At 43.7% G+C, this 10660-nt stretch overlaps 1 protein-coding gene across 2 annotated transcripts in view; it reads left to right on the forward strand.

Moving 5' to 3' along the window:
• The window catches only part of SQOR (sulfide quinone oxidoreductase), a 51646-nt gene extending 41951 nt beyond the window's left edge, over positions 1–9695 (forward strand). For both annotated transcript variants that reach the window (XM_059181452.1, XM_059181453.1), the window contains exons 7-10: positions 1423–1606; positions 7527–7594; positions 7889–8067; positions 9377–9695. In XM_059181452.1, the coding sequence (XP_059037435.1) occupies positions 1423–1606; positions 7527–7594; positions 7889–8067; positions 9377–9434 (489 nt within the window). In that variant the 3' untranslated portion in view covers positions 9435–9695. The remainder of the gene's footprint in view (positions 1–1422; positions 1607–7526; positions 7595–7888; positions 8068–9376) is intronic.
• Positions 9696–10660: the final 965 nt, after the last annotated feature.

A 10660-nucleotide genomic window follows, 5' to 3' on the forward strand; every position in this document is an offset into this window, starting at 1 on the left:
CAATTAAAACTTCATGCCTTTATGATGATTATATGGAAACATTTAACTTTCCTTCTAGCAAAGATGTATGGAATTCATGTGTACTTGTGAAATTTAAGCACATTGATGCCAGTGGATTGAGATGACTCTGGTAAGATTTCTCCCTCAGCTAAAAAAAAAAAAAAAAGAAAGAAAGAAAAAGTAGTTCTGGTTAACTATAGAAAAACAGACCCAGCCTTAGTAATTTGGTGGATGATGGCTGTGGCCCATTTCATACATTATCCTGCAGTCATGTGCTCGGTTTCCATGGTCATTAGGAGACGCAGGCTCAGGGGCCTGTGCCAATAAAGAACTACCCAAGATCCCCTTGGAAAGGAGTACTGGCCATTTACAGCACTGTTCTGCCTTAGGGCTAATTACACTTCTAACCGGCTGAGAGTGGGAATAAAGACAAGCCACCTCCTTAACTCCTTCTGCTGTCCGTGATTGCTGTCCATGATTGCCATGATTGTCCCACCAACGAGGGCATGGACCTCCTTACGGAAGCCAGGACCTATGGACTGTCACAAAGCTGGGATTGTCTTAAGAGGCTAAAGTTTGCACCTTAATGAAATGTTTTGGGACTCTTAAATCAGGTTGAAATCGCTAGAGTTTATACATAATAATAATAAAAAGACTGAAAAGGATAAACTACAGAAATGTTATATAAACAAAAAGGTATTACATAAATTTAAAAAATTAAATGAGCCATCCGAATTGATCATGGTGGGTTAGAGCAGTGCTGCCAAGGGTGTGGTTGACATAGGATTTTTTTTAGGGGGGGAAAAATCCACCCTGTCCCCTACACTGTTCAGTAAACCCTTCACTGAATCAGATTCCTCTCTCCTCCAAAATGCTAGTGAATATTCTCACCACCCTTTATTTCACCTTAAATTGGCATTCTGTTGGTTTTCTTCATAGACTTTGGAAGTCCACCGGTATTTGGGAAGGGTGTTCCCTTACCAGCTCTGCACACAGTTTTTACAGGTTTTGGGGACTCTGAGCACCTTTTTTGCAAAATAAAACCGAAGTACCAGACTTTGCAAGTAGACAGCCAAGGATCAGGGAGAGCAACTGAGAACCACCACGTCCTTTTTTTTAGGAGTAACAGACACATTGGGGTTAGTGAGGTTCATTCCGGTGTTTCTGATTCCTAATCCCTTCTGCCCAGAAGGATCACGTCAGCTGTCTACGGGGAGACCACATCAGGCAAGAGAATGGTTAGTTGTTTTATCAGGACGCTGCCTGGGAGCATTTAAGACCTTGGAGAAGGTGTGGATTAGTGCAAACGTGAAGTAGGTAGTGCACGGTTCAGTGTCTGGATAAGGGAGGTTGGGGGACAACTTTTGAGGCTGGACAAATAACTGGAAAAAACACCCATGTGGATGTTTTCCTTCTTTGTAGTATGAAATGCTTCATGTAACACCACCCATGAGTTCGCCAGATGTCCTCAAGACAAGTCCTGTGGCTGATGCTGCTGGCTGGGTGGACGTTGATAAAGAAACTCTTCAACACAAGAAATACCCCAATGTCTTCGGCATCGGGGACTGCACCAACCTTCCCACGTCAAAGACCGCAGCCGCAGTGGGTAAGAGAATGAGCTAGGTTTCTTACTCTTTCAGAATGATGTCACCCTGAAGTCACTGTCATCACAAAAACCAAAGCTTGGCACAAATGGCATTTCATTAATAATAAACCTTCTGTGGCCTAGAAATGACTTCAGCCACCCTAACACAGCTACCCCAACACCCTGACACAGAAGCAGGTTGTCTGTGAACTAAGTTTTAGCATCCTATGAGGAAAAAAGAGCCTCCTGACCTCATCTGCCTTTCTTTGGGTCCGAGAAGTGGTTTGCCAGGCAGGGGGCATTTGGGAGAGGGTACCATTTTTCCAGATCTCTAAAATTCCATTACTTCTCATCCTGCCACACTCCTCTGCCCGGCCTCTTTTTTGCCTGTGACACAAGGCAGGTTGGCTATTTTTCTTTAGCTTGAAACACTGTAAAGCTGGGGAAGTGTTTGTTTCCACAGAAAACACATGCAAGTCAATGAAAGCTTGCAGACCAGAAAATTGTTCTCGTAGGACAAATACAGTGGAGCGTGCCATCATTGGTGCACGATTAAGGCCTCAGCCTGGAAAACTAAATTCTTTCCCTCCATGTTCTGCACTAGCAGTGATGAGGAGAATTGGCTTTTAGATGCTGTCCTCTCTAGACAAGAACTGTCTTCTCCGGGTGCTATAAAATACAGACATTCCCGTGGCTGGGATGAGAGTATTTTGTGTGAATTGCACACCCATAGAACAGGTTGGCTGTTACTTTCACTACTGCAACCCACGAAGGGCTTTCTGGGAAACCCACTCAATGTCTTTATCATTATTAATAATCATTGCCCCCCCCAACTCTTGATTTCAAAAATCTCAAACCGTGAAAAATTGGGAAGTACAATGAATATTCTGATAGCCTTTAAATATTAACCAACAGTCATCTTTTGTAACATTGGCTTGATTACTCTCTCTCTATATTTTTTTTGGCGAGTCATCTGAAAGTGGGTTTTGACATAGTAATATCTCACCCTCAAGTACATCAACCTATATCTCTTTAAGAACAAGGACTTTCTCTTCTATATCCATAAGACCATCTGCTGCCAATGGACCCCACCGATCGTGGACTAAAACTAAGACTCAAAAAACAATGATTTCATTAAATTCATTGTTGCCCCTGTTGTTAAGATACAGTGGGAGGTATAAGCAATTGCAAAATAAAAAGGGGGGTACTTAACTTACTGCTTCTAATAAAAGGAAGGGGGGGCTCTGCATAACCTTAGGAGAGAAATACTGTTTCTGGGTAAATCACACTGGAGTCATTAAAACAGTCTATCAGCGTTAAAAGGGGGTGGGGTATAGAACTGGCTAAAAAGTCAAAGATTTGACTAGTCTCCAAAGAAAAGGGGGGAATGTAAGGACCTACTTAGCAAGAGGCTTTCATTAAAGTTCAACTGTCCCTGCTCCCGTTCCCCCAGGGGATTCACTTAAAAACAAGTCCGGATAACCAGCTCCAGGTAATAAAGCCCAGATATAAGGGTGGGTCAGGCCAGGTGGAGACATCTGATCAGTGGGGGGATGCATACTGTCTCCCTGGTTACCAAGGAGAATGGACCCTGCCCTTTGGGAGCCTTTTGGGCGCCAATCCCAACCAAGGTGATAGGCTGGGTCAAATGTCTACTAGGGTAAATTATAACTCAGTTGGCCACCTGTGCGTGGCCAGGCCCGACCGCATGGCCTTTGCCTTTAAAAGCTAGTCTGTGAAACAGAGAAGGGTCGCCCTCTCTTATAAGAGGTGCATCCCGAACATTTGGTTAGATTCTTGATGCTTGGTGCGAAATAAAGCTTTGCTTGACCTTTGCTTTAAAAACAAAACAAAACAAGGACTTTCTCTTCTATATCCATAAGACCATGATCATGTCGAAGGAATCGAACACTGTATTGTCTCATATATAATCATCTCATATCCAGTTCAGATTTCTCCAGTTTTCATAAAAATGGCCTTTATGACCCCCACGTCACCCCCCTTAAATCCATAAGCCAGTTAAGGGCTGTCTTTTTGGTTTCCTTTAATCTAGAATAGACCTTCTGACCCTTTTTTTTTTTTTTCCCACTTTTATGACACTGGCTTTTTGAAGAGTTGAGATTGGTTGTCTTGTAGAACATCCCATAATTTAGAATTGTTTGGTGGTGGTCTTAATATTAGATTCAGGTGATTCATTTTGGCAAGACCCTCCACACATGAGACTGTGTTCCTCCCGCTGCCTCCCCTTAGGGGCCCACCATGTTAGCTTGTCTTATCCTTGGTGAAGCTAGATTTTATCAGTGGGTAAAGGGGTGCCTGTCAGTTCTCTCTACTATAAAGATATCTTTTCTCTTTGTGATTTACAGGCAGACTGTGTGACGATACTCTCAATTTACATTTCTCTTAATGTAACCTGCTGAATTTATGTGTGGAAAATGCCTGTGGGTACACGTGGGGCACAGATTACCCAGAGTGTGGCCTACTTCAGACACATTACATTCACTGTTCTGAAGAGATAATATTAAGTACGATTACACAAAAAGTTGTCTTTTTTTTTTAAGATTTTATTTATTTATTTGACAGACAGAGGTTACAAGTAGGCAGAGAGGCAGGCAGAGAGAGAGGAGAGAGGAGGAAGCAATCTCACTGCTGAGCAGAGAGACACAGGGCTCGATCCCAGGACCCTGGGATCATGACCTGAGCCAAAAGCAGAGGCTTCAACCCACTGAGCCACCCAGGCGCCCCTACACAAAAAGTTTTAAGTGGAAAATTTGCTGCTTCTGTGTTCCCCCTAACCATTTAGAGAGTGTCCCCATTGTTTTTACATCTTTTTTTTTTTTTTTTTAAGATTTTATTTATTTATTTGACAGAGAGAGATCACAAGTAGGCAGAGAGGCAGGCAGAGAGAGAGGAAGGGAAGCAGGCTCCCCGCTGAGCAAAGAGCCCGATGCGGGACTCAATCCCAGGACCCTGAGATCATGACCTGAGCGAAGGCAGCGGCTTAACCCACTGAGCCACCCAGGCGCCCTACATCTGTTTTTTTTTTCCAGTCTGTATGCTTTTGTATGGTTGCTCCTGAATTCATTTAATGAGTCTACTCTTTAATTTATATTTATGTTGTTTCCAGTCCATTTGCATTTCAAACAGCGTGAATGTTTTCATTCATTCATGTTAAATGCATATATATATGTCACTTCACATTTTAGCGACGAAATGACTGCAGTCCCAGTGTTCCCTAAGTGGATCCACATTGCTCAGTAGATTCCCTTTCCTGGGTGTCCTGAGTAGCCCTAGCAAGGCTTTCACTTGATCCATAACCCATCCTTGGCTTACTTGCCACCCAGCCAGGTGTCGAACCTCATTCCAGACCACTGTGCTACTCTGAGTGAGACCCCATGTTGCCACATTGAATCTAGCTTCCCCGTCGCTCAGACCTCTTTCTCTGAAGATTGTCCCTTCATTACCCACACCACAGTCAAGACCGGGATGTGATATTTAACAAAAGTTAAGAGAAGGTTTGGGAATAACAGAAGGGGATTATAATACAGGGAAAACCTACAACTCCGATACACTTTCATGCACACACACCTTAAACCTGGATACCCGACACTTCACAGTGTGACTGCTTCCTGGGTCCCGGCCTCTCTGCAGGTGGTACCTGCTGGGCCCTGTTTCTCCTCATCTGGTGGCCTGGATGTCCTGGTGCAGAGGCCTCCTTGGGTCTTTCAGTAAAGATTCCAAACTCTTTGTGGCCTTCAAAAGGGAACAAAGTTTTCCAAAATGGAAATAGGATCTTTAGTTATGTTAAAACAATGAGGACAGCCAGTTTATATATTAGAGAGAGAGCGAGCGCAAGCAGGGGGAGGGACAGAGGGAGAGACAGAACATCAAGCAAACTCCTCACTGAGCACAGAGCGTGACACGGGGCTACATCTCACGACTTTGAGATCATCACCTAATCTGAAATCAAGAGTCAGATGCTTGGGGCACATGGGTGGCTCAGTTGCTAAGCATCTGCCTTTGGCTTAGGTCATGATCGCAGGGTCCTGGGATCAAACCCCACATTGGGCTCCCTGCTCCGTGGAGAGCCTGTTTATCCCTCTTCCTCTGCCTGCCCACCCCCCACCATGCTCGCTATCTCTCTCAAATAAATAAATAAAAACTTAAAAAAAAAAGATTCAGATGCTTAACCGATTGATCCACCCAGACACCCCAGCCAGTTTATATTTTTAAGCAGAATTATTTACTCCTCATTTTTTTGAACTTCCACATTTTGGAAAAACATTTATTTCTCTTTTGATTTGGGCATCAGGAAATTATACTCTGCTGGACAGGTGCAATGTTCTGCCTGTTTTTGTAGGAATGATTTCTTTCGTTTAACATTTATAATCAGTTTGATGAGAGGGAGCACTGAGGGTCAGAAAAAGAATTCCATTCTTCTAGTAGACCTGTATTACAAAAAATTATTTTTTTATTTTGGATTTTTTAAATAATTTTTTGTCTTGTTTTCTCTCTTGTTATATAATATCTTTGATATTTGCCTCTTGTCCTCTGGGCCCACAAGGTGTAAAGTTTTTCTTTATTGTATTTTTTTAGAGAAGGATTTGGGGGCAAGAAAATCCTTAGCAGGCTCCATGCCCAGCATGGAGCCCGATGAGGGGGCTCCATCTCACACCCTGAGATCATGAGCTGAGCCAAAATCAAGAGTTGGACACTAACTGACTGAGCCACACAGGCACCCCTATATAATTCTCCTTTATGGAAAAAGTTTATTGACTCCTGACTTTTACACCTCGTGTCTCACTGTCAAATAAATAAAATTTTTATTTTTTATTTTTTTAGATTTTATTTATTTATTTATTTGACAGGTAGAGATCACAAGTAGGCAGAGAGGCAGGCAGAGAGGGGAGGGGGGAAGCAAGCTCCCTGCTGAGCAGAGAGCCCGATGTGGGGCTCCATCCCAGGACTCTGAGATCATGACCTGAGCTGAAGGCAGAGGCTTAACCCACTGAGCCACCCAGGTGCCCCAATAAATAAAATCTTTTAAAAAAAAATAATAAAATTTCCTCATTTTTCAGAGATATACACAGAAATATTTATGGATGAATTGATGTGATTGTTTGCTCTGAAAATACTCCAGAAAAAAACCAGTAGCATCTGATAGGATAGAAGGAGCAAGAATGGTAGAGTTTGAATATTTTCATAATAGAAAAGGCAGCCTTCCACTCTTGCTGTCAAAAACCAAGAACATCCGTCTACCTGTCTGACTGTCTACATCTGGTCCAGCCTCTGCCAGGGCATTCTAGGACAAAGAAAAACTCACTGTTTGGCCCAGTTGAATATATCTGAGGCCGTCTGAACAAGGACAGAGGGACATCCGAATAGGCTAGGGGATTCTGGACACAGAGGCCAAGTTGACAACCATTGACCCCTAGGAGAAGGGGAACTGGGTTTGGGGTAGGGCCACTGTTACAGTTCTCTTGTTCAGATAGGACTGGCTCTTGAGTTTCAAATGTACAGAGGCATCTGTGTGGGACTTTGGTGAATTAAAGAACCCCTTCTGGTAGCCAGAGTGGTAAGGTGAGCCATGTTCCAGGTAAAAATCTGGAGGGATAGGGAATAAAGGCTTCTTAACTTGTTGGTATTTATCTACAATTTCGTTTTCTTTCTTCTTCTTTTTTTTTTTTTTAAGATTTTTATATATTTATTTGACAGACAGAGATCACAAGTAGGCAGAGAGGCAGGCAGAGAGAGAGGAAGGGAAGCAGGCTCCCTGCTGAGCAGAGAGCCTGATGTGGGGCTCAATCCCAGGACCCTGGGATCATGTCCTGAGCTGAAGGCAGAGGCCTTAACCCACTGAGCCACCCAGGCGCCCTACAACTTAGTTTTCTTAGAAAACCTAGATGCGTATATTTTTCTGACTTTTCCATTTCTCTCCTAGCTGCCCAGTCAGGAATACTTGACAGAACAATTTCTCTGATTATGAAGAATCAAAAACCAATGAAAAAGGTTTGTATGCCTTATAAGAAGCCCTAGCTCAATTAACATCTCTTCTGTGTGAAAGCAGTGTTTTCCCACAATCTGCCACTTTGTTAATTGGTTTCTTTCATACGGGCACTTTAATTTTTGCCTCTTTAGTATGTATTTTTGTTAGATAATTTACATTTTTCACTGTATAAAAAATGAAAATATACAAAAAAGGAAGAAAATTGCCACTCTCTAGAGTAAATCATAAATTCTCAAGTATTTCTGTCATACCATGAAAAAAGTCACTTTCTCACTTGGTCTCACATGCAAATTTAGTACGATGGCTACACCTCGTGTCCACTGGTGACTGGCTACAACCGTGTGATTCTTGCGGAGTTCGACTACAATGCTCAGCCGTTGGAAACCTTCCCCTTTGACCAGAGCAGAGAGCGACTTACCATGTACCTCATGAAGGCCGACCTGATGCCTTTCCTGTATTGGAATATGATGCTGAGGTAAGGTCATCGTCTAGGGTAGAGACACACCTCACCGACTTGTGCAGGATGGTTGTTTCAAGGAGGACTTCAAGCTGTAGGAGCCATCAGGACCCAGAGCAGAACTGGAAGATGGCATCTGCTTTGTTGTGTTTTCTCCTGGATGAGTGATGGCGGCCTAGGGTCTTCTCACCTCAGACATACTTGGTGGGAAAGAGGCCGCTCTGGGTGAAAGAAAGGAATCATTCCACATCTGCCAGCCACAGGGGGAGGCAGCCTCTTCCCTTCTTCATTAGTGGCAGTGATCAAATCTTCTGTTTTCCATGCCCTTTCTCTCTCTTGGTGCTAGATTAATGGTAATAGTAATAATAGTAGTAGTAGAGTAGTAGTAGTAGTAGTAGTAGTAAATCACTTCCACGTGTCAAATACTTTTTCATCTGCCACTTTTGGTTTTTATTGTATGCCAGGAAAAAGAAAACCTAGTGATTAAGAGCATAGCTTTGGAGTCAGACTTGTGTCTGAGTCCTGCTTCTTCCATTCACTAACTGAGTGTCCTAGGGCAAGTTGCTTAAACACTCTGTTTAAGTTTCTTTATGTTTTCTTTTTTATGTTTAAGTTTCTTATCTACAAAATGAAAGGAACATTGCCTCCCTCACAGGATGAGGATTAATGAGATGACGCAGAGACAGCTACATAGTAGGCATTCAGTAAATAGAATAAAAATTAATAGTTCTTCTTTGTCCCAAAAGTGACAATCTCATTTCACTTGTCCAAACCCTTAAGAGATGGTTAAATCAGGATATGTATACCTGTAGTTTCCAACCAGGGGTGATTTTGCCCCTGAGGGGGCATTTGGCAATATTGGGAGATATATTTGATTGTCACAATGGAGGAGATGCTTAGGAGCATCTAGTGAGCAGAGGCCAGAGATGTTGCTAAACATCCTAAAATGCACAAGACAGACCCATAGCAAAGAAATATCTGGTCCAAAATGTCAGCAGGGCCAAGGTTGAGAAACCCTGACCTATACTTAATATACGAGCAAACGAACGTAGAGAGGATTGCAGTTCGCCTGCAGCAAAGACTTCATAACAATTTGTTGAACTGAGTCTGCGTGTCCAGGCTCACACAGCAAGTCTGTGTTAAAGCCAGGATCCAAAGTAGGTTGTCCCCTTGTGGTCATGGGATCTTTCTACTTCACTAGACAGACATTGCTTTCCGTGCTGAGAAGCGTGCTTCCAGAGCAACCTCGCCTCCCTTTCAACTTCCTGCTGCTGAAGTCTCCCTCATCTTTTCTGATGCAAATAATCTTCTTTGTCATTTCTTCCAGGGGCTACTGGGGAGGACCAGCTTTTCTGAGGAAGGTGTTCCATCTGGGTATGAGTTAAGGAGGGCTCAACCCTCGCTCTCCTTGGATGGCTTCTGAACCCAAATCACAGTCGCTGACTGACCAAGAGCAGCAAGAAGAACTTAAAACCTAACCCTGTGCAAAGACTTAATTGCTGGATCATGGTGACCAAATGCCTCCCTTTTCAGTGCCTCTGGATAGCCACCATGTGGTCTGCCCCAGATGAGTTTGATTCTTTGGAAATATTCAAATGAGAGGATAGATTTCTATTTTTTAAATAAAAGCTTGCCATTGATTGAGATTCCATGAGACAGTTTTATCTTGACTGGTGGGATGAAAAGTTATAGCTGTTGGGAGTCAGAGTTGGTGATGGAAGCTTACCTGTTGCCTACTTATAAGTGTCCCACGGACAGCTGGCGCCATTTCCCCAGAGCCTGTTTGGATTCACAGAAAAGTCACTCCAGGGAAAATACTATTTCAAACGGTGTGTGTGAGATAGCCCTGAGCACATGATGCATAGACTTCCTCTTCAGGGGCCTGGTGGCCGCTGCCTGTTACAACCATTCAGAGTTCAAACCTGAACGGTTACCTAGTTTAGGTAACAATGTTACTTACCCAGGACTGCTAAGTCTTTCTGATTTCCTGGAGTTCTGCTGATGACTGGAGAAACTGCTCAGGCACTCAGTCATTCATTCAACAAATATTTACAAAGCAAGCTCTACCTGCCACGCATGATGTTGGCCTGGGAGACGCAGCAGTGAACAGAGGGTGCTCTGCCCAGACTTCTGAGGTTTATGGGATAGTTTCCTCCTCTTTTCCTGGAATGTGGGAGGGTTTGCAGGATGAGACCTTGGTTGGTTCGGAAAGCAGACTTTCTTCAGTGGCTCCCGTTCCAGGAGGGTACAAGGCACCACTCCAGCAGAGGACCCCCGGTTATAGGCGTGGAAGGAAGATGTTTTCTGTGGTAGCCGCATCTCTGGCTTGTCTGCAGTATTCCTCTCTAACATCTGCTATCCTAGCAGAGCTATTAACAGTGCCCCCTTTTATTCAAAAATGTCCTGTTTGGACAATATATTGATCATTCTCACAGGTGCGCTCACTGCCTCCCACCCCACCTCAGGCCTGGAAAGGGAGAGCAAAGGAGCTCATCACCTCCTGCACATTCACCCAGTGCCTGTGAAGCAGGCGGGGGCAGGATTATTCTGCCCTTTACTCTGACTCCTTCCTGAGGTGGCTGCAGGCTGGCTCCTGGTGGGCTGCTCATTC

The sequence above is a fragment of the Mustela lutreola genome, chromosome 7, assembly GCF_030435805.1.
Source record: "Mustela lutreola isolate mMusLut2 chromosome 7, mMusLut2.pri, whole genome shotgun sequence".
Lineage (NCBI taxonomy): Eukaryota > Metazoa > Chordata > Mammalia > Carnivora > Mustelidae > Mustela > Mustela lutreola.